We start from the raw sequence: 25,366 nt of genomic DNA, 5'->3' as shown, positions 1-25,366 counted from the left end.
CTAAATACTAAATGGGGATGGATCCTTCTTCCTTATTTCTATATATACAGGCATACCCCGCATTAACATACGCAATGGGACCGGAGCAGGTATGTAAAGCGAAAATGTACTTAAAGTGAAGCACTACCTTTTTCCCACTTATCGATGCATGTACTGTACTGCAATCGTCATATACGTGCATAACGGATGTAAATAATGCATTTGTAACAGGCTCTATAGTCCCCCCGCTTGTACACAGCTTCGGTACAGGTAGGGAGCTGGCATTGCTGTTCAGGACGTGACGACAGGCGCATGTGTGAGATGCAGTTTGCCTATTGGGCGATATCTACTTACTCGCGAGTGTACTTAAAGTGAGTGTCCTTAAACCGGGGTATGCCTGTACACATGAACCTATCCACACTATATACAGTGAGGCTCACCACTGTTACTCCTCCTCGAACCTGAGGCCTAGAAACTTCTCCCCAGTCTATATACTGTACTGGTGACATCACTTTCACCAGCAGAAAGTGGTGTAGCTTAGTTTCTGCCACTGTTACCCAGTACCATGTGAGGGAAGGGGCTGTTACACAGCATGTGCCCACACAGTTAACCCCCTAAGTCTGATAACCCTTCACACTAACACGTAGTTCCCAAAGGGGTTCTACATATATAATGACCATTATAATAGCTGTTATATGCATAGGCATGGTAGGTCACAATATTTTTTAATATGTATGGTAAAAAAAAAATGCTTATTTTTTGCGATAACACATTGATATATTGCTTCATACATATATCAAAATTGTTTGGCCAATATTACCTCCAATTTTCTATATCACAGTTTGATGTATCCAGGATATAGAAAGATAGATGGCATGTAACTAAGGTGCATTTGGCCAACCTGCTCTATGCAATATACAGTACTACATACTGGACACCTAACAAGCTCCTATTGAACCCCCAAAATAACCAAAACATATATATAAGCATATGAGTGTCACAGAGGAGTGCTGAATTGTGGTCTGCCGTGCAGTTGGCTCAGGGGCTTACAACAATTTTGGCCAAAAATGTTAAATTAAAAGACCATTTTACTTGATATTTATACATATATATTTAGGCACTTTACCGTGTATGAGTTTCACTGGATGTGCTGGAAACTGAGCTCTGTCTGTGTTTTGTGTTCTGTCTCTGATTTTAAATATACAGTACTAACCTGCTCTGTTACCTTACACACAGGTGACAAGGGAGAGCTTTCAGGACCACACTGTACAATTGGGTAAAGAAAAGCAAAAGACAAATTAATGCTAACTATCCCAGTGACATTTTTTTTCTTCTTCTCTCGTAGCTAGGACACTTTGTTAAATATTATTATTAGGATCTTTTATTTGTATGGCACCAACATTTTCCGTAGCCCGGTACAATGTGGGAGGGAGGACAATAACATTGTATGGCAAGAGAGTAAGACAAACCAAGGCAATAGGAAGGAGGTCAAATAAGCACCTAAGTGTCCCTTTTATAGATGTCTGACGAAAGTTCATTTATAACGGGGCCTCCATATCTAAACTGCTGCAAAATCCAGGCAATTCTGGCACCACAACTAGCTGCGCTATATGCATTATTCCATTGCTTTTAATGGAATTGGTTTTCCTTTGATTTTAAAATGGTAGATTTCGATACACAGCAGCCAAATAAATTCAATGTTGGTCCGATTAAAAGCTTTTAGATTGACATAATATCATGTTTTCTTTCTGTGGACTCTTTAGACTCTTACACAACCACATAGTCGCCTCTGGTGTGATAATCTAGTTTTCATCAACATTAGTTGGCTTTTGAATGAGCAATTGTTGAGCTGACATTGCTGTTTAAAACCTTCCTTGAAGCATTGAAAGTGGCTACTGTATTGTAAGAATCAGTGAGAGAAGTGATGCTGGGTTTTACTACATAGCTGTGCTTGTTTCCTAGCTGCCTCATTATTTATGACTAATAAGAGTTGAAACAGTACAACTACAGTTCCAGCTGATAAGAAGAATAGAAAGATACAAACTGTGGTTTAATACCAGGGGAAAAAAAAGATAATAGAGGAAAGATGATGGAAACATGAGTACAGAGGGGAAATGGAAGGAAGGGTAAGGCCGCGTTCACATAGGGGGCATCACGACGCTGCGTGCGAGCACCTCCGTCTGCAGGGCGAGGTGTCATTATCCCCAGCAGACGGAATGATCCGATAGAGCGGGCGGGGGGCGTACAACGACGCAGTGTCATGGGCACAGAGCAAATGGATGGTGTTTTTTCCCCCCTCAGCACTGTGCTGGAGCTCCCTTTAGCACGGGAGGATAAAAGCAGCAATCTGGCTCCATCCGAGGCTGTGCTGGGCTGGACCCCCTCATCCCCCATCCCACCTTGCCCCCCCATCCCCCTGTGTCCCCCTTATCCCCCCCGTGTCCCCCCCTTCCCCCGTGACCCCCATTCCCCGTGCTCCCCCCACCCCCGTGTCCCCCACCCCATCCCCCCGTTTCTCCCCCTCCCCATCCCCCCGTTTCTCCCCCCCCCCCCATCCCCCCGTTTCTCCCCCCCCCATCCCCCCGTTTCCCCCCCATCCCCCCGTGTCCCCTCCATCCCCTGATCCCTGGTCCCCGTCTTCACTGCTGAGTTTCAATTTCAGCAGCCAATCAATGTAAACGTCTAGACATTGGTTGTCTGCTGAAATTGACGTCACGCTGCTGCAGCCGGAGATCACAGATTGAAAAGACTCCCGCGACTGCAGCAGCATCGACGCCGCACTTTGCAGCCAATGGTAGTTTCAATGCTGAACACTACCATTGGCCGCCATGGAATCAGTGACTAACACGCGCGCGCACGTCGTGTAGCGTGCTTGTGAGCGGGGCCGATTTCAGCACAATCACAGTACAAAAGAGGCAGGAGGTTACTAGAAAATATACTCGGTTTTTGGTCACAAATGTTATTTCGCTGCCTTGACCATCTTCCGGTCCATTTTGCTTAGACCTACACAAGGTTGCGAGCTCTTCATTGCATATGTAGATTGTATGGACAGCACTTCATGTGGTGCTATATCAACATAGAAAGGGCAGTTTCTTCATTTGCAGAGCAAGATTTTATTTAAAGTTACCAACATGTATATCATCAATCAGACGAGCATTGTGTTGGAAGAATGCCTGAGGTGCGGCGCCAAACTTGTCTGCTGTATAGTAAGCAGGTTTAAGATGCTGAATGTAGTACATTTTAATATGCATCACTTATAGACTGATAAAGCGCTGTTTTTTTCCTGAAACATGACTAAAAAGTGAGGATTTCCCATTACTAAATGCTGCCTTTGCAGTACACATGCTGACATCCATGTGGGCTAAATTAATTATTGACCAAACACAATAGAGCAAACAATGTAATTTGACTGGATAGTGGACATGTTGAGCTAATCCCTTGAAGCTACTATATCAATTTATCCATCAAACCTTATCAGGATCACTTGCAAAGAATTCTATTAATGGAGCTTCAAGAATGAAACATTGATTTTTGTTATTTTTGTTTGTTTTATTATAAGAAAGCAAAGTCTTTTCTAGATCAAACATCAAAACCTTGCTACTACAGTGTATGTTGCTAGCCAAAGCATGTACTAGTATTCTTTATATTAATTCACGCAGGCAATCATGAACTGGGGCTCTCACCAGGTCAGCACTAATCAAAGGTGAAGATGCAGATCTAGAATTTTATGAAGCTTATTAGGTTACAACTACAGAATTATCCACTATATAGTGCAACAGGAAATTGAGGTCTGTCAGAATTTGGAAGCACAAATGAATCTAGCAGGTGGAGCAATTCTTTCTCTGTTTCAGCAGGTGACGAGCAATGCTGGGAGCAGAAGGTGGATAGACACAAAATACAGGTAGTCCTCGCTATCCAACATTTCACTTTACAACGAATGGCATATCCAACGCTTTACAATGCAACCATACGGGCCGTTTTTAAACGCCGGAATGCGTTACCCGACTCTGGAATGCGTTACCCGACTCCTGAATGCGTTATCCAACGCTCACCGCCACTGATTAACATGGGACTCACTTTACAACGGTTTCACTATCCAACGCTACTTCCAGAACGGATTCTGTTGGATAACCGAGGACTGCCTGTAAGGTTGTAAAGTCGAATCAAATAGACTTGACTTGTCAGTAATGTTTTCCATTCCAAACTTAAATTGGGCAACGAGAAGTGAAAAATGAAAAATAGTTTTTGTAAGGGGGTTCATTTTATTCTATATAAGAAAAAGTGCATATACAGCTTTTTTTTTTGTACTGTGCTTCTTCCTATAGTATGTACTGTACATGTCTTGATTGGCATACTGTTTTTCTCTACAGGTTATAGAGGTTGGACTAGGTTTAGAGAGAGGCTTGTTTCAAAGGAACGTGGCAGCTAAACAGAAACATAATACATGTGCTTGTTTGCATGTGTGCTCCCAAAATCTGAATACCTGAAATGTAACCCTTTCAGTGCCCTGGGATGTAGGTACAACGTCATGTATTCTGGCACCCCTGGGTGCCCTATGACATAGTAGCTACATCCACCCCAAAATGCTTGTTGTCTTAGTAGAGGTTTGCGTTCCAGCGTTCCCATGCAGCTCAGAATGCGATCTGAAGTGATGGACAGGTGGAAGGGCCATGACTCCTCCCCTTCCATTGCATCATCAGTGATGGAGCAATCACATGACTGCTTCAGAGAGCAGTCACGTGATGGCGAGTGCTGGAGGTGTGGTGGCACTCTGACCCCTCAGCACTTCCAGCACTTAAAGGATTAAACACAATGTTTTAGAGACTGGGTGTGGCTTGGTTAACCTTGAAGATGCACCATTTAGCATGTTATGCTTTTTCTGTACGAACTGGGGTTTCCATATATAAAATGTCTAACCCTACAGTGCTGAAACAGCAATGTCTAATTTACGCATGTAGTCCTAATTTAGCCATGCTCTCTGCCAGGGCACTTCCCTCACCCCCTAAATCAGGAGTGGCCAACTCCAGTCCCCAAGGGCCACCAACAGGTCAGGCTTAAAGGATATCCCTGCTTCAGCACAGGGGGCTCAATCAGTGGCTCAGTTGTCGACTGAGCCACTTGTACTGAAGCAGGGACATCCTTAAAGCCTGACCTTGTATGTGGTGGCCCTTGAGGACTGGAGTTGGCCACTCCTGCCCTAGGTACTGTTACTTAACGCTAGATGAATTGGTCAGCACCGAAGGGGTTCATTATGGAAAACAATCTCTTATTTTTGTCTCTCGGACATCTGGATCTAGTCAGGCCTCTGCCAGAAGGAGAAACAGACTGCCCCAAGAATTTATAATACCCTCTGGATATCATTTATTGAATTTTAAAGAAATCTGCAGTCTTATAATTAGGCCACACCTGCACCTTCTACACCCGCTGCCAAAAAAGGATCTTGGAGATCTGCCTACCCACCATGTTCTGTTATGGATAAACACAGTGCCAGTTCGTTCCTAATGCACAACAACACAATTAGACACAGTCATTTATACCAAAACCAACTTTAACACATATGTTCACATGCTAATATTTCCATGGTTTTCTCTTTTCTTCGGCACCAAAAGTGTGATATTAAGATTTCTTTTACTATCTCAGTGTAACAGGTAAGGTATATTAAGGTAGCATTACAATGCGAAGCAGGTTTAAGGGCCTGTGAATGAGATGCAAACATTTTCCTGACTGTTATCTTTACTATAGTTTGACATTGGAGGCAAAAAATGGGATCACCCACTGCCATCATAAGCATGCCCCACACCATCACAGGACCACCCCCTCGGCTCTATGGGCAAAGAGAGTGCAGAGAAATTGAATCATTAATAATGTAATAATATTGACTTTGATATTGTGCTGGGGCTTTGAACAAATCGGATAAACCATTCCTACTTTTGTTTAAATGTAATATATATCAAGAGAAAAAGCAAGCACTCCAAGTAAAAAAATCCATTAGGCAAGGTGCTAGTCCCATAAAAATGTAGAGTATAGCTCAGTATATGTGTGTGTGTGTGTGTGTGTGTGTGTGTGTGTGTGTGTGTGTGTGTGTATATAGTGACATCTAACAAGCTCACCATAAGATCACCATAAAAGAAGAGTTCTTTAGAAAATGTCTATATTTTATCTGTGAGGATGGCACACTATTTAGTTATTATTTGTTAAAAAATATGATATTGCGTATTTATCGACTAAAATACTAAACAATATTGCACTTTCCAATAGATTTACTTTGTATTAAAAATGTGTCTTTATGAACTAGAATAATAATACATGTATTTACGTTGCTTAGAGTAAGGATACAAATATCTTAATTTTTACCGCTTTACAAATTTGATACAATGCATGTGCAGCTGAATGTTACCTTGGGAAATGTGTATTTCTTAACATTAAAGGGTCTTGAAAAGCATGCAAAAGAAAAATGGCTCCACATCTTCAAAGAAGAAGAAAAAAAACTTTATGCTTCCATTGTTTGTTCCCTTCATGGCTCAAAAAGCATTGACAAAATGACAAAATAGCCTAGTTTCTTGAATAAGAATCCTTTCTTTCAAACAGGACATTGTGCATGAGTGAACAGTTGCCATAGGGGTAGAAAACCCACAGTGCAGTAAATGAATGTTGGACAGACAAAGGGTTTGAAATGAAACCCACATTTGTTATTGCTGCTCCACATTTCAATGCAGTCCTTGCTTTTATGCCACAGATATGGCAGCCCCCGTTTTGGTAAAGACATCACTTACACTATTCCATCTACAAGCTTTCTACTCTGTGCCTAGTGCAGGACTTGTACTCTCTGCTCTTATCACGCAGAGTTCTTTTGTGTATACTGTAACCTTGACTCTTGGCCTACAGTATTATCGTACCCTGTGGCATATTTCCACTAGACGCACAGCAATTGTGTTTAGTTGTATTATATCGTGTGACTAACTCCCTCACTTTATTTACCAAGATTCACAATATCAGTTGTAGATGTAAATTATTTAATTCCATCAGTTTCTGAGAGCATTCAACGGAACAGGACACTGAAGGGGCAAGCTTCCTAAAGTCAAAACAATGATATGTCCACAATCAAGCTCTGTATAATTGTATTTCACCACACTGCCACCTAACAGACTTCAAATGTACTTTATATATTTACCTTATATGTAACCCTGATCAACCTTATGTCATGGAAAATGCCTTCCATAAAATAGAACACAGACTGTAGATAAATGTGGAAAAGGTTGTTCTTTTCTGTAAATAAAACATCTGAGACAAAATAGAAAGAAAAGCTGCTTCAGTTTCAGGACAAACTCTAGTGGGAGTATTAGGGAATTAGCTGTCCACCATTCACAGTTTGAACAGCTTTACCATCTTATGCTGAAATGTGCAAATTAAAAGCTATCCAGATGCAAGTGTAAAGGCAGCAATTCCAGCCTCCTGTTTTTTATTTTATTATTATTGATTTTAACCTGGGATTCATAAAGACGTATTGGTTCTTAGAAATTAGGCATGTTCTAATGTGAAGTGCGCTGATAAAGAGAATAAAGATTGAATGCACGAGAAGGTAACTTCTGCTGTTAAATCAACCTTGTCAGTGGAATTTCCTACATGGTTGAAAGTAAATGCCTTGTGGGAATATAAAGTCTCCAGGTGGCTAAATTAACTCACCATGATGTCGTTTTTAGACACAGAATGGGGTCAAAAGTAAGGTTGACTGAAAACCAATTTGCACATAAGTGTGACCTTGAAGTTGCTGAGCAGCCCTGATAGTACCAAGTCAGATCGAATTCCTTTCTGACAATATTTGGCCCACACATAGCCTTTAACACAATTCAGATAAACAGCTGTTCTTCTTCTATTACTTTTTGGCTTTCTTTTGTTTATTTTAATTACATACAGGGGAAATTAAAAGCAACGTTCCAACCATGTTACACATTATGTATTTGATCAGTTTATTTTTCATTTTTAAATTGATAATATCATTTCCACAATTTATTTTTTTTCAGCAACTAATCTCAAACTTGAGATTTCATAGCAAACATGTTCTAATCTCTTTATTTATTTGAAGGTTGTGTGACATTTTGAGATTGTGTTGTAATTCTTGGAACTCCTGTTTCTTTGACTTTCGAACGTTTACACAGATATTTAGTGCTCTCTACACAGAGCTGTTCACACAATGCACCGACATTCAGCCTTCGCTCTAGTTTTTTCAATAACATTTATCAGATGCTTGTGTGATGTGTATCTAACAAAAGACAGGGGAGCCCAACGCTACACCCAATTGACAAAAAATATATGGTAATAAGTATAAAGTTAAATACTTCAATAATAATATTGTCTTGGTTATTTAGTTAAACCCTTTGGCCAAAGCGTCATAAGCCTGCGTGCCAACGTCAAGGTATAACCACATTTGCAGGTCCTAACATTACACTGTGAACCTTCCCTTTTACCTCTGTATGAGAGGGAACAACCATAGTATGTCCTGTCCATACAGCAAAATGAGAAAACCTCCCAAGTTAAAAAGCTGGGAAGGGGTGAGCTCTGGGAGGAGGAGCCACCGACCACCTAACAACTGTTGCCAGTTAGAAATTGAATTAACACACACTTTCCCAGCAGCAAGCTCAAACCCCAACACCCACCACATCATATGTGATGTGCATCTCAATTACAGTGTGTGCTTCAGACAATCTTGTATACAGAGCAAAAAAAAAACCTACGTGTACTCTCTGGCTGTTAATTTTAGGAACCAGTCTGTGAACTTTTCCACCGCATTAGATTTCAGTTTCCATCAACAATCTGAAATAAGCAATAGTTCTTGCTGTTTAATGCTCAAAATTCCTCCTCACAGCAGGGAATCTCTGTCTGCAGATATCTGTTAAGATGTTTCCTATTGTACATCCATTAAAACCATTCACTGCTGGAGGATAGTTCTATAACCATATAATTGATTAGTTCAGTTACACAGGAGAAGGACTAGCCGTGTTATAAAGCAGGGGAGCGCAAACTTTTGAAGATGTGCCCCCTGTCTCTCTTGCCCCGGCTTTCACCCCCCACCGCCTACCTTACATTCGCGTCAAATAACGCAGTGGGGTCATTTGACATCACGTCACGTGACCTGTGGCGTCATTTGACGCATCTGATGTCACATCACATGGCACCGCGGCTTCATTTGATGCTGCATTGCCATGGGGATGTGTCACACAGCCGGCTGAATCCCGGTAAGTGGAGTGTTGCAGGGGCCTCGCGCGATCCCCCGGCATTTAATTAAAATGCCTTGGGTAAGAGTGGGGGGCCTCTGCAACCGCCCGTGCCCTCCCCCAGAAAAATCTCCCGACCCCCTGGGGGGCGCGCACCCCTGTTAAAAAGAACTCTTTCTCTGAATTGCTAAAACACAGGTTTAAAGGAGCAATCCACCATAACTAACCTTTACTTTGCACAATTACAACGGGGAACCTCCAGAGCTGAATCACACTATTTTTATCTCCAAGGATTCCCTGGTTCCGAACTTACCAGTGAAGTTACCGGGTTTAAATTTCCCTCAAGGGAAACAAAATGGCTGCCAAATCTCAGGCCAATAGGAGGCCACACCTGAAGATGTTGCAGCTTCCTATTGGCCTGAGATTTGGCAGCCATTTTGTTTGCCTTGAGGGAAATGTAAATCCAGTAACTTCACTGGTAAGTAGAGATGGGCGAATTTTTTTTTTGCGGATTTGGATCCAACTCGGATCAGTCGGTATCTTTGGTCCACGGATGTCTGCAAATCAGTCTCAAAAATAGCTATTCGCCTTTTGCAGATTTTTTTGCGTGCGGATTGCTGAATCTGCAGATTGGATTCATAAGATCCATCAGCAGATTGAATGCAATGGTGGTTTTGGATTAATCCACGTGGATTAAAACTGTAAGAATCCGTTGGCGGATTTTACACTGCAGAATGGATTTTGAATGGAAATCTCGGGATTTGGACTGGTTCGCCCATTTCTACTGGCAAGTGTCCTAGGGAAGCGAGAACCTCCTCTTCCGTTTCCCTGTAGTACAGCTTTCATTGTGCGCTGAACGTGATCTCCCTTAGAAAACAATCACTCAAAGGGCATGACATAGCCACTGCATCATGGAGCCCCTGCAGTGCCTGGCCCCATGATGTAGTAGCCACGTCTTGGAGCACCCAAAGGCTTAATACAGGGGTTCTCTGCTCCACTCCTCAGGACCCCCCAACAGGTCAGGTTTTCAGGATATCCCTGCTTCAGCACAGGTGGCTCAATCAGTAGCTTCCTGCTTCAGCAGAGGTGGCATAATCAAAGTCTGTTTAGTCAAAGACTGAGCCACTGATTAAGCCACCTGTGCTGAAGCTGGGATACCCTTAAAACCTTATGTGTTGGGGGGGGGGTCTCGAAGCCTGGAGTTGAGCACCACTGGGTTAATACAGTGTCTGGTCCTTTATACATTTGATCAAGAATATATGGGGGCTATGTCTAAAAGGATGCAAATACTCTTTTGTTCTATAAAGTTGATGTTCAACATCTGTGTTAGTGCATCAAGGTATTTTTCACCTTTTTGCTACACGAGTTTGTCATTTGGGGAATGATAATACAACTTAAAGCTGAGTTACCTCATTTAAATATTGTAATGAAAAAGATCACATCACTTTATGAACTTAACATCTGTCTATCAACATTGCTCTTTTTCTTAGTGTCAAGATACAGTGTCTCATTTAGCATGATACGGTTATTAAAACATTTGTAATATTGTGAAAAAAATCTACCAATTTACTGTACTCATTCTGTAGCTTTATTGTTTGAAGAGTTGTCATATTTTTATTCTAGAAAATATTGTTACATGTTTACAATCAATTTTATTATTGTCACAGCCCAAGGTGCCCCTTGTCTCCAGTAGTAAGAAGGTTTTCAGATGTGGGAATGTAGAATGTTGTAGTGCCAGTAAATACCACACCCACAGTGGTAGCTTGCAATCACACAAGCTTAGCCATCACTGAATCATCTCCTGCCCACGGGGTGCTTTGGGTATTTTATTTGGAACAGCTGACGCTGCTATCCTGTCTGGCGGTCATTTTCAATTCTTCAGACTGGGCTGGTCAGGAAGATATTTCCTGCGTCTTAAATCCTGTCACTGAATTTGGTTCTTGTGCTGGATAAAGAGGGCTGTGGTATGAATTCAACAGGAGGTGTGAAGTAAAAGGAGTTGTGTAGTCTTTAAAATAAGTCCCAGTGGAATGCATGTCTGCTTTAGAAATCCAACTGCGCACACAAATGCAATCAATTGACAGCTTTCCGTGAGCTGCACAAAACTGATTTAACATGAAGATTAAATTAACTCCTCTGTCTAGTCGATTTCAAAATGATCCTTTTGTCAGAGTGAGCTTGTCATTGCAAGTGTCTGTCAAATTCTTGTGGAATGGACACAGCAATCTAGTTTTTACTGTTCATCGGCTAAATAAATAAGCCAAAAAATAATAAAATAATAATTTTATATATATATATATATATATATATATATATATATATATATAAAAAGAAAGTGATTAAAGTAGCGCCAATCTTATAACAATAGATATATATGTGAAAATGAAAAATGATTCAAAATACCTATAGAATACAAATAAAGCCATTAATAGTGAAATAATTGCATACTAGAAAAAACAACCAAGTAAACCGTAATAATAACGTGAAATATTCTAAGTCCAATGTCCAAACCCTTAGGTAAGTCCTGAAAGATGACAACAGGACAATGTACAAGATCCAGGGGTCCACGGCAGCTCACAAATGGAAGAACCAGTTCCACAGCAAAATCTATAAGAACAAAGAGACAGAGAGCGCACGCCCCATAGTGTAACACTGTAACATTTAATATGGGGAAGGAAAGGTGGGGGGATTAAAAACACTCACAATGTACAAGTAAAAATAGAGCAGTATGTGATATATAATCACCACCATGGCGGGTAACGTCTTGTATCAAGTAAGCAGTCCAACAACGACTGGAACCAGGCTCCCGACAGCGTTGATTCCTCGGGTTCACTTGAAATCCTCCATTCAATGTGGTATCAGAGCTGGCCTCAATATTACACCGTGCACTCCCCGGCCGTAAAGGATGCACGCAGCGTGATGACGTAGTGTCGCAAGGTACGTCCCTGACGCGTTTCGTCGCAACAAAAGCAACTTTATCAAAGGGAATGTCTCTGAACAGTATGGCAATGTTTATATACCAAAGTGCCTCGATCATGATTGGTAACTCAATTAACAAAGATTCCGCCCTTAGAGGGAGCCGTAGTATAACCGGAATCAAATGTAAATGTAATAAACAAAAAATTATTTCATATGAAACATAAAATAATAAAATAATTAATAAACGATCACTTAAGTATAAACGCACTGCCATAAGTTTATCTATACACAGCAATATCAACATGTAATACTAATAAATCATTACAACTATGTAATTATAAGAAAATAATAATAAATCTAGATCTTAACAAACTAAATATATAAAAGTGCTACCAACCTTCTAAAAAATCATTAGTACATATTATAATTATAAAACACCTAATAGTGTGACATCATATTTATCATAATATCAATTCAAAAATCCAATCAGATCCGTGTGTGTCAACACTTGCATAGCATACAAGCATAAACATATAGGCTGCGTAAACAGAAATATATATTCAAGTGTGTACACACACATGGATAACAAGCGCTAATAGTAAAAAACTAGACAATTTAAAATATAAAATAAGAATAAATTATAAAATATAATATAATATGTCATAATACCTAAAAAGAAATGGGAAAATCTAAAGTTGATTATGGATGGTATGAAATAGCTGAATGCGGAGTAAGGGACGGGGAAAGGTAGGATATGTAGGGAAAGAAGGGATAGGGGAGGGGAAGGGGGGAAAGGGGGGGAAAGGGAGGGGGGAGGGGGTAGGAGGAGGGAGAAATGGAGGGAATGGGAAGAGGGAAGGGAAAGGAATGAAAAGGGATGGGGATGCGCAGCAGTGGATAGGGGATGAACTAAAAAGAGGGGGTGGGGACGTAATGTTGCAGAGAGTGAACCAGATAGCACAAATGATTATACAAGCTTATACCAGAGTACTGGTGTCCAAACATTCATTTAGACCACCGGGGGTGAGTGTCCCCAACCGGTGTATCCAAAATGTCTCCCTTCTACAAAGAGATTTAAAACGGCCCACACCTAGTGCAACAGGAGGAATGTGTTCAATACCCATAATTGTTAAGGACTCTGGATCCTTATGATGTATATTAATAAAATGTTTGGGTAAACTATGGGTAGTGACACCGTTGATCACATTCCTCCTGTGCTCCAGGAATCTAGTACTTAGGGATCGAGTGGTGCGGCCTACATACTGGAGGCCGCAACCACATTGTAAGAGATAGACGACAAATGTACTCAGGCAATTAATAATGCCCTTTACATCATATCGTCCACTCTTATGAAGGGAAACAAACTCCGATTTAGTATTTAAATGTTTGCACGTGATGCAACGACCCCTGCCACATCTATGGTTGCCAATATGGCCCACAGAAGCGGCATCGGAGCTAGGGTATCTTTGATGTTCTTAGCCTTCCTATAAACAATAGACTGACACCCTCTCTCTCCACCTTTAAGACCTATTTAAAAACACATCTCTTTAGCGAAGCATATGTGTAGCTCCGCTGGCTGATACTGTACATCTCTGATGCACTGAATTTGACCCCTTGCAGACGCACTTATCATAACACCCTCCTACTGTCTCTGTAAGTTCTCCCCATTTACCACTTAGATTGCAAGCTCTTCGGGGCAGGGACACCCTTTCCTAGTGTTACTGCCATGTCTGAAGCGCTTATTCCCATTCTGTGTTATATTATGTCACGTGTATTACTGCTGTGAAGCGCTATGTACATAAATGTGCTATATAAATACAAATATACATACATACTGTATGGTTTAGTTCAATGCTAGAGCTGCTTCCCTGGATGACAGGGATGTGGGTTCTAACACTGTTGGGTGTGATATTGGTTCCCCTTCATCACAGGGGCCTTTAGACTGATTGGTTTTTAGGATGTATTTTAGGATTTGTGACTCATTTAAATATACTTTGTATAGACAGTAACATATTTCTCAGGGTACCTCAGGCATGTTCCTTTTTCAGCACCATCATCTCTCCCTAATTTATTTAGAGGGAGGTTTGAGGGGACATATATAAAACTTGAGATACTAGCGAGATAGGGAGTAAATTAATTATATATTTATGAATATTGTAATTATATATTTATTATACTACTGGACTTGGATGGTATAATTATTAAAAACCCCAAAACACATGATCAAGTTTTTTGATCTCAAATGTACATAAATATATTTTCCTTTATTTAATGTTACAGTAAAATGTAGATTATAAAGCATAATTAGCTATTTTAAAGAAGATAATACCCAGCATGTGTAATCTTAAGGAATTTGGTTTACTCACCTGACTAATCTAAACAATGTATTTTAAAATAGCGTTGTCAAGTTTCATCACCATGACTATAGCACTCCATTAATGGGGTTTTCCTGGAGTGATATAGTATCATTTGACCTCCCCATGTTCACGATCCGCTTTTGTTGCTGATGTTGCATTTTCTATTATTGAGATGTTCCAGATCTTTCAGGTCAATGAGCTGTATATACATCTGAGGGTATATTTTTTGTATTTTGAAAACATTGTAATAGTAAAAAAAAAGAAACGTTGTTTTGTTGATGAATGTCAGAACGTAATGCATAGCCAATGGAATGAATTCACATAGCAATGAATGCATCTTAACAGTGCCATGAATCTTTTGTTGGATCACAAGACAGGAGTTTTGTTAACTGCCTAAAGGAAAACCCCGGTAGGGGTAGTTTATGGGGTGAATAAGCAGAAGTACTGCATGCTTAAAGGACCGCCAGTTTGAAAGGATCCACAATCAGGATTATTCTTGCACAAGAACCATTATCTCAATATTGCAAATATTGACAACGAGAGCTTTTTTATTTTTCAGAAGGAAATGTTGCAATCTTCAGACCACAAGATGAGGATTTATGTTAATGAAATATACCAAAGTATCCAAAACATTTTAGCCTCATGTTTAAACAGAATGCTGGAGTGAGATGGCCATAGAACTATTGACTAAATCCAACCATTCAATGTTGGAATGGCTTGCAGCTTCATACAGTAGTGAGTTCAAATGTTTGGGAAAATAATGGTTTCGGCCACAAGAGCAAGTATGTTAGGGAAAACTATAGAGCAGGGGTGCTCAACTCCAGTTGTCAAGCCCCCTCCCCCTCCCCCCAACAGGTCAGGCTTTCGGGATATCCCTGCTTCAGCACAGTTGGCTCAATTAGTCCTTGCTTCAGCACAGGTGGCTCAATCAGAGGCTCAGTTTTGGACTGAGCCTCTGAGTTACTGATCCAACTGTGCTGAAGCTGATATATCCTGAAAACGTGCTCTGTTGAGGGGGGGAGGGGGACTTGAGGACTGGATTTGAACACCCCTGCTATAGAGAAACAAAGTGAAAATACAGGACTGGTGAGTCCTTATAATTAGTTTGTAGGTGCAGGTAAAACCCAAGCAATAACCTAGGACCACAACAAAATAAATAACAGTTAACAGCACACACTAATTCATGAAAATATTCTACTTAAAGTAGTAGAGGAATGTGTTGAGTGATTTGTTGGTGTTTGGGGAGAATCTTAAGCAATGTGTGACTTTTTCCTATAGCTACACATACTTTCATTATTGTGTGCTGGAAGAGCACCAGTCCTGTCGTCATTTGGCATTCCGACATCTGCAGCTAATATTTTCCTTGGTTAGATGATGTATTTTATGCTGGCTCAGTATGCACAGGCTTCATAAAAACCTTTGGGTCAAGACCTCAATGCAATAAGGATTTGTGCCACAGCAAATGTCCTCCACTGCACCGTTAAAACAAAATATTTTTTCAAGACACCAACTGGTTGTATACTAAGAATGTGTGAGCATTTTCCATGGCAATATCGTGCCACATGGCACCTCAGCTACCAAATCAAATGAAAATATATAGTAACGGCGTTATTTGTGTTTCACATACTGTACTGCATCGCTGACTTCTCTGGCGGCAAAGGAGTTAATATGTTTAAATTAAATCTGCTCGTTATACGTTAAACCATTTGAACCTCATGAATAAATGTACAATATAGATCCGGGTAACGATCTTTCCATCTGGTAACATGATTTACTGCAATGCACTGGAATCCGTACATTGTACACTGGTCATTGTATTTCCCTATATTTTGACAGCATGTGATGTTGACCATTGGGGACCTCACTGTAGCAGTCGCTGCCAATGCAAAAACGGAGCCTTGTGCAACCCCATCACTGGAGCCTGTCACTGTGCAGCTGGCTTCAAGGGCTGGCGCTGTGAAGATCGTTGTGACCAAGGGACTTACGGGAATGACTGCCACCAAAAGTGCCAATGCCAAAATGGAGCAACATGTGATCATGTGACGGGTGAATGCAGATGCCCTCCTGGCTATACTGGTGCTTTGTGAGTATCAGCAATCATTGTCTAAAATAAATGAGGATAAAATAAATAAAGCACTTTGACACTTATGTAAGCATCTAAGTTCGCGCTTATAGTGCTGGCGACGCGACCGATGACGTCACCGTCGCCACCCGCCATAGTTGTAATTTGTTTTTAGCGACGGTCGCCAATGATGTCACCAAAGGGGGCGGGCCGCGGTCTCTGGTTTAGAGACAGTCACATGTGGCGACTGTCTCTAAAAAATGAAATAGTCCCAGCTACAAAAAATTTTGCCGCGACGTTGATTTGTCAATCCGTCGATCCGTCAATCCATCGCGCTTACTATAAGCGCTGGCGACGGAGTCAATGTGTTTGTTTTCGAGCGACGTCGCGTCGCTGTCGCAAGGCACTATATGCGCAGCCTGACTTATCTTGCAAATAATCAACCTAAATCACATGGACCTAATCAGGCACACTTTCCTGACAATACGTCTGTAACTGTATTCTTCAGTCCATGGACATGAATCAGATAGGTAAGTGGTGTAATGGTGCATCACCATAGATAGCTCATTAGTATACTGATAATACCATAAAAGATCCAAGTTCAAGGACATAGAGTATAATCCATAACATCCCAGGGTGAGAACCCAGAGGCCTGGTGGTCCCCCCGCGGGTACCCCAATATAGGTCTCCTAATGGTGGTAAACTACACCCTGGGGAAATAACTCAGTCAGTCCAGCACTGGAGGGTAAAATAATAATGGGTCAAGGCCCTTTACCTCCCTTAGTGGTGTCCTTGATGGATGAATCTGTTCCAGCGTGCAATCCTCTCAGGGTAAACACAGGCAGCAGAGATGTGGAGGAGCACAGCAGCGTTTCTTGGCAGCATACCAGCTAGTAGGTCGCCAAAATAAGGGTAACTCCAAGCAGGGATAAGTATTAAAAAGGTTCTTTAATGGTCAGCGCAAAGGAAACAATGGTAGGAACGCACCTACGCGTTTCGTCCGTAAAGGACTTTCTCAAAGTGTCTTGACACATCTCTGCTGCCCATGGACATGAATCAGTAGCACTGCTTTTGTAAAGGCTCCCAAGCACATAATCATACAAATAGTGATGTACAGAAAATGGTTCTAATTTAAAAATATGATATAATCCACTGTCGTGACAATATGAATACGAAACAACTTCTGAGAAACACAAGACTTGGTGCTGGGCAGAGCATTACAATATATTGCAGTGCAAGGACAGAGGCGGGGCAATCAGAATGCAAGATGTTGCATAGTGTACTGTATGAGAAGCCCACTTTTCCATATCAGAACCAAATGTGAGTACAACAACGCAAATAGGATCCAGAAAAAAACAAAATAGTTTGGTTTCGCCTAGTGTAACAAGGTGATGGAAAATATGTGAAAAACATAACTGTTTGGTTGGCTATCATTTACTTTTACATGAACCCTGCACCGCTGCTTTGGTTATTTTGGGTACATGTATTACAATCTCTACACTGCAGAAGAATGACATTCTGTACTTATTCTAGTAGTGATTGATTATGATACAGACTCATAGATATGCATTGCGTGTGATGTTCTTGTTGTCTTGTTTTTCACTGCCTCTTACAGCTGTGAGGATCTCTGCCCTCCAGGAAAGCATGGTCCTCAGTGTGAAGAAAGATGCCCATGCCAGAACGGTGGAGTGTGCCATCACGTCACCGGAGAATGCTCCTGTCCCGCGGGATGGATGGTAAGTCACATGCGCTCATTATGCTAGTTTGGTCTAATTTGGTGTATACAGGGTAATCAATAAAAAATAATTAACTAATTTAGTCAATAACCTTTTCTATTATGTCCAATGACCTTTTTGTAAATATAGTAATTAAGCGCCACAGGGTTTTCTTAATCCTTTCACTGCCTGGGGGTTTAGAAATGAATTGTATAATGGCAGTGAGGGGGAATGAGAATGAATTGATGTCAGTGACAGGATTTCAGGTATCTGTGGAGATGACTCCATCAAGTCAGCAAGATCGGTGTTTGAAAATGTTTGAGCATTTGTTTGTTTGAAATAGCAAGTGCGAGCAAAAGGAAACTGTTATATCCTAAAAGTTAACAAACTATAAGGATTTATACATTAATAACATAAATGAATCACAATAATAATACAAATAATAATAACAACAACATAGCTCTGATTCACAAATATGTCATTTTTCCAGTGTGTCTTTGTAAACAAAGACCTTTTGCATTACAGTGCAGCATCGCACTACAAAACGATGTTACAGTTATATTAATAATCAGTGCAAAGGCAGCATATTTATGGTATATAGATACTCTGTATCATTCAAAAGTTCAGCATGCTTACGTTATCATTTTGATACTCAGGGTCACTGCACCCTGTGGTACAGAATGTTTATTTTTATGGGGTTAGGAATGTACAACTCCCCCCCACCCCCCCCAAATATATATATATATATATATAGCAAATGGATATATTACTGTATGCTCATTTGCATGTCTTAGAAAGATCTGCAACCCCACATTTCACCATTATCACCCAGCCCAATGCACTTCCACTGCAGCAAGGGATTCTGGGAAATGACATGCAAATGAGCACACAGTGCCACCTTTTGCTTCAAAACCATTCAACATGGTTCCCCTATAGGCTTAAGCTTGCTGCATGTTCACAGCTTTGAGCACAGCCAGGGTTAAGATGCATAGCCAGCAAACCCACCCACAGACAGACTGTTTCGACCTTAATGGGTCTCTTCAGTGTGGGGTTGGTTTTACTGGCTATGCAAAGCTGAAGCAGGGATCAGTTTTACCATACTTAGTTAAGTTATGGTGGGTAAAAAAAGTAACAAAAACCCTCCACAGCAAATCATATAGCAAATGGAAATATTACTGAATGCTCATTTGCATGTCTTAGACAGGTCTGCAACCCTGCCTTTCACCATTATCACCCAGCACACAGCACTTCCACTGTAGCAATAAAAAATTATGTATGTTTATGTATATGTGTGCATATATATGTATATGTGTGTGTGTGTATATATATATATCTACTATATATTTCTGAAAGCACTGTATGTCTGCGTCCCTAGCGGCAATCTCATTGGTCCCTTGGCCCGCCCGCCCCCGCACACCTCTCATTGGCCTGAGGCGGAGTGACGGGCCAAAGGACACACAGGGACACACACACACACACACACACACACACACACACACACCTCTCTCTCTGTCCTCTCCCCCCGATCACACTCACCTCCCGCTCCACTCACCTCCCTCCACCTCCCGCTCCACTCACCTCCCTCCACCTCCACTCACCTCCCTCCCGCTCAACTCCCTCCACCTCCCGCTTCACTCACCTCCCTCTCCACTCACCTCCCTCCCGCTCAACTCCCTCCCCGGCGCGGGGACAGGCAGTGGGCAGGGCAGCCTGCCGCTCCCTCCCCTCACCTCCCGCTCACCTCCCCTCACCTCCCGCTCACCTCATGCTCACCTCCCTGGCGCGGGGACAGGCATTGGCCAGGGCAGCCTACCGCTGCCACGCGGCACCTAAGATGGCGGCGGATGAAGGACCCCTTCCTCCCTCGCGGACTAACTAACATGGCGGCGGCCAGAAGGAGAGGTGAGTGAGAGTGTGTGTTTGTGTGTGTGTGTGTGTGTGTGTGTGTGTGACACTGTGTGTGTGTCTGTGTGCGTGTGTGTTACACTGTGTCTCAGACACTGTAGAGTGGAGACCCCCTCCTGTCCACTGTCACCCCCCCTCCTGTCCACTCTCCCCCCCTCCTGTCCACTGTCACCCCCCCTCCTGTCCACTGTCTCCCCCCCTCCTGTCCACTGTCCTTTCACCTGTCCCCCCCCCCTGTCCACTCTCCCCCCCTCCTGTCCACTCTCCCCCCCCTCCCATCCCCTCCTGTCCACTGTCATTTCCACTGTCCCCCCCCACCCGCCCACTGTCCCCCCCTCCCCCCGGCCACTGTCCCCCCCTCCTGTCCACTGTCCCCCCCCTCCTGTCCACTGTCCCCCCCTCCTGTCCACTGTCCCCCCTCCTTTCCCCCGTCCCCCTCCCCTCCTTTTCCCCCGTCCCCCTCCCCTCCTTTCCCCCCGTCCCCCTCCCCTCCTCTCCCCCCCCTTTCCCCCCCCCTTTTCCCCCCTCTCTCCCCCCCTTTTCCTAGCGCTAAATGTAACTCACGGCCAACGCCGGCTCTCCCCCCCGCTCCCCTTTCTCCCCCCCCTGCTCCCCTTTCTCCCCCCCCCCGCTCCCCTTTCTCCCCCCCCACTTCCCTTTCTCCCCCCCCGCTCCCCTTTCTCCCCCCCCGCTCCCCTTTCTCCCCCCCCCTGCTCCCTTTCTCCCCCCCCCCGCTCCCCTTCCCCCCCCGCTCCCCTTTCCCCCCCCGCTCCCCCTTATCCTCCCCCGCTCCCCTTTCTCCCCCCCGCTCCCCTATCCCCCCCCGCTCCCCTATCCCCCCCCCCCGCTCCCCTTTCTCCCCCCCACCCCACTCCCCTTTCTCCCCCCACGCCTTTCCCCCCCCCCGCCTTTCCCCCCCCGCCTTTCCCCCCCGCTCCCCTTTCTCCCCCCCGCTCCCCTTTCTCCCCCCCGCTCCCCTTTCTCCCCCCCCCGCTCCCCTTTCTCCCCCCCGCTCCCCTTTCTCCCCCCCCCCGCTCCCCTTTCCCCCCCCGCTCCCCATTCTCCCCCCCGCTCCCCTTTCTCCCCCCCCTCCCCTTTCTCCCCCCCGCTCCCCTTTCTGCCCCCCCCGCTCCCCTTTCTCCCCCCCCCGCTCCCCTTTCTCCCCCCCGCTCCCCTTTCTCCCCCTTGCTCCCCTTTCTCCCCCCCGCTCCCCTTTCTCCCCCCCCGCTCCCCTTTCTCTCCCCCGCTCCCCTTTCTCCCCCCCCCGCTCCCCTTTCTCCCCCCCCGCTCCCCTTTCTCCCCCCCCCCGCTCCCCTTTCTCCCCCCCGCTCCCCTTTCTCCCCCCCCGCTCCCCTTTCTCCCCCCCCCGCTCCCATTTCTCCCCCCCCGCTCCCCTTTCTCCCCCCCCCGCTCCCCTTTCCCCCCCCCGCTCCCCTTTCTCCCCCCCTCCGCTCCCCTTTCTCCCCCCCTCCGCTCCCCTTTCTCCCCCCCCTCCGCTCCCCTTTCTCCCCCCCCCGCTCCCCTTTCTCCCCCCCCGCTCCCCTTTCTCCCCCCCCCCGCTCCCCTTTCTCCCCCCCCCGCTCCCCTTTCTCCCCCCCCGCTCCCCTCCTCCCCCCTCCGATCCCCCCCTCCCCCCTCCGATCCCCCCCCTCCGATCCCCTCCTCCCCCCCCCGCTCCCCTCCTCCCCCCCCCGCTCCCCTCCTCCCCCCCCCCTGCTCCCCTCCCCTCCTCCCCTCCCCCTCCACTCCCCTCCTCCCCTCCCCCTCCCCCCTCCCCCCTCCTCCCTCCCCCCTCCCCCTCCCCCCTCCCCTTTCACTCCCCCCTCCCCTTTCTCAGGACCCCACTCACAGACAGCACTCACAACCCACGCGCCACCCGCCGCCTCACACCCTAGCAGGACACACGTCTCACATTTTTACATCTGTTATGTCACCAAAATATACATTGTACTGTGGTGTGTTTACAATAAACCATTTTTAAACAACATCGTATTACATTTTATTCCATCTTTCTTTTCAACATTATTATCCAACCTTTCCAACAAATACTCACCTATTGATCCACGATTTATAAATAATACTACCTATTACGCATTTACATCCCGGGCAACGCCGGGTCTCTCAGCTAGTATATAAATATATATATATCAGAACAATAAAGGAAAACAATAAACGGAAATTATTCAAATTGGTCTCTGTATGTGTGTGTGTGTGTGTGTGTGTGTGTGTATGTGTGTATATATGTGTGTGTGTGTGTATATTTGTGTATGTATGTGTGTGTGTGTGTGTTTATATATATACACACACACACACACACACACACACACACACACACACACACACACACACACACACACAGAGACCAATTTGAATAATTTCCGTTTATTGTTTTCCTTTATTGTTCTGAGAACACATACACTATCTTTTGGGATGTAAATTAGAGGCACTCATGATTATGCTGCAGAGAAATTGCCTGGAAGGTTATTGGGTCAGGTGTTTATTTTAATTAGCTGCAGTCGCAGAGTTCTGATGATCTTGCCAGGCATAATGCTCATGCTCCGTTTCAATTTAGGGCACAGTCTGTGGCCAGCCTTGCCCTGAAGGTCGCCACGGGAGGAATTGTACTCAAGAATGTCAATGCCATAATGGAGGGACTTGCGACTCTGCCACAGGTCAATGTCACTGCGGCCCTGGATACACCGGAGAACGGTGAGGAAAATCACAACTGGGAACTCTCATTTAACAGATTTAAAACTTCTGTATGATTAGGGCCACTTTGAAGTGCAGACATAAACAGCAATACTTCTGGGATGATCAAATTCCTTTGAATACAGAGAAGTCCTTGTGTTTAATCTTCTTTCTACAAGGAAAAAAAAATCAATTTAACAGATATGTTTAGTCCCAAAAACTTTTCTTATGAGATCTCAGGTGTACAGCTATCCTAAATACTCAGCACGCTCCCAGATAAAAAATGTCAACACCATTCTCTGCGGTATTAATAAGAGATAGAGACAGAATTCATTTGGATTACACACCAGCCACCACTGACCTTGTCATCGCTGGAATGCTGTTTTCACATTGTTTTGTTATTTTCTTACTTAAGCTTACATGTGTATGTATGTACAGCATTTGTACATGGCAGAGGTGCACTTGGCATACTTACCTGAATGATAGTTATGCAGGTAGTTTATCAGGACCGCTTAGATCTTTTATTTAAAGATATTAAAGCAGAAGTCCAAGCTGCCATTTTTTAAAAGATTATTTTATCCCCCTTTAATATGTGCATCAATACAATCCACACAATCATAAGCAATTAGCTAAGTTGCAATCGGTTCTCTTGTGATTGATTTGGGGACGCTATGGCTCGGGGTTCACTAAATGGCTGTCAATGCAGCAGAATAGGACCAAAGATGCAAAGTTCTGTGTGGAAGATCATGTGACCAGGTGTCACTAGATACAATTGGTGCACTGCTAGAGAGAGGGCAGGGGTTAAAAAGGGGTGTGTCAGAGCCTGTCTCAGAAGACGAAGCGGATGTGACTTTGTAAATAGTTGCTATAGAAACAAAAAATGCTTGGTACATTATAATACATTAAAAATAAAATTCAGAGTTGTTGTTTTTTAAATAAAAAAATGCTACAAGTATTTTCTCATAGTACAAAACTAATTTATTTTAAAAAAAAAACACATGTAGGATATTGCTTGGTCTGCAGCTTTTAAGGGTCAATCCTTGATATTTCATTTGAACCTTCTTGGTGAGGAATGGATGTGACTTTTTTTAGCCAAGGTTCTTCTTTTTCTATAAATAATAATGACCTTTTTTAATCTGCGGGTTAACATGCTACCAACCTTCACACATTATTTTCTTTATCATGTATCTCACCCTTTTCTTTTTCTTGTACCCCCACAGTAATTCTTAGGTTTTCAGGGATGGGGAAATGTGACCTTCTTACTTAAAGAAAGGTGCTAGCAGTTAGTGCAAACATATAAAATATCTAAAATATGTCTATCTATCTATCTATCTATCTACAGTGTATATTCATGATATATACATATGTATACATATGTACAGTATATTCATTTTATATACATATTTTATGTATATCAAATATATACTATCATTTATATACAGTAAAAGAGGAAATATTTAGGATTGTTGTTCAGGACTCGGAGGTCAACATAAAGTATCTTATTGACTGTTTACAGATGTCAGGATGAGTGTCCTGTCGGAATGTATGGAGTGAACTGTGCACAGACCTGCCAGTGTGTCAATGGTGGGAAATGTTACCACATCAGTGGTGCATGTTTCTGTGAGCCTGGTTATACTGGAGAACGCTGTGAAAGAAGACTATGTTCTGAAGGAGTCTACGGGATGAAATGTGACAAACAGTGCCCCTGTCATTTAAAGAACACACAGAGGTGAGAGATGAAAAGGCAATTCTGGCTGCTATATGTTGTGTCTTCATATTGTGACTTGATATGAAAATCAATTAAAAAAAATAATACAAACTGATGTTCTCTGAAGGAAAGAAAGAGTAGATAAGCAGGACGTGGCTCCCACGTTGCTTGTTTATTAGTTTATACTGTAGAATAGATGTATGGAGACACTGATCTTTATTTACAGGAGTATGAGACGTGCAGTAGGTCGCTACAGTTATTAACAAATTATAAGACACATTCATCTGAAAAAAAGGCAGATCAACATTGAATATTGCTTGTTTCTGGCAGGTACATGTTTACAGATTGCTAGGAAAACAAATACCGGTATATAGTGTGCATTTTGTGAAATTAAAGGCACCCATGTATAAAAACAAAACTTTATATGTTCTAAATGTAATGACAGTGACATGTTATTTGTTGCATCCTGGGACATCTGTGCCGTTTGTGCTTTAATGTGGTTAATTTTAACATCAAAACTAAAGCTACACCTTAGAGATTTAGTGCTGTCCTTCATGTTGGTTTATTTATTTAGATGTCTTCATTTATTCTAGCTGTCTTTGAAGTACTGTCTCTATAGTTGCAGTTCTAGTTATGGTATTGTATGATTGGACCCAGCAACTGCGAGCAATGCTTTGAACTTCACTGATGATCTGAACAATGGGAAAATGAAGGATCTGCGTGCATAGAACAACATGTGTATTGTGAAGTGTGAAAATCCATGACGTATCCACTTAGCATCAATAACACTCAGAATATGGATTTGTACCAATAATGTCTTT

General features: G+C 43.1%; 1 protein-coding gene and 1 long non-coding RNA gene across 3 annotated transcripts in view; one reads left to right on the top strand and one right to left on the bottom strand.

Moving 5' to 3' along the window:
* Positions 1–25,366, top strand: part of MEGF10 (multiple EGF like domains 10) — a 156,211-nt gene that overhangs the window by 71,733 nt on the left and 59,112 nt on the right. For both annotated transcript variants that reach the window (XM_075600409.1, XM_075600419.1), the window contains exons 6-9: positions 16,304–16,550; positions 18,145–18,265; positions 22,722–22,858; positions 24,354–24,566. In XM_075600409.1, the coding sequence (XP_075456524.1) occupies positions 16,304–16,550; positions 18,145–18,265; positions 22,722–22,858; positions 24,354–24,566 (718 nt within the window). The remainder of the gene's footprint in view (positions 1–16,303; positions 16,551–18,144; positions 18,266–22,721; positions 22,859–24,353; positions 24,567–25,366) is intronic.
* LOC142495233 (uncharacterized) overlaps positions 22,536–25,366 on the bottom strand; it is a 66,768-nt gene continuing 63,937 nt past the window's right edge. The window contains exon 3 of the long non-coding RNA XR_012801701.1: positions 22,536–23,009. This is a non-coding gene — a long non-coding RNA (uncharacterized LOC142495233). The remainder of the gene's footprint in view (positions 23,010–25,366) is intronic.

Source organism: Ascaphus truei, chromosome 1 (assembly GCF_040206685.1).
Source record: "Ascaphus truei isolate aAscTru1 chromosome 1, aAscTru1.hap1, whole genome shotgun sequence".
NCBI classification, from domain to species: domain Eukaryota; kingdom Metazoa; phylum Chordata; class Amphibia; order Anura; family Ascaphidae; genus Ascaphus; species Ascaphus truei.
This window is presented reverse-complemented; position numbering and strand designations above follow the sequence as displayed.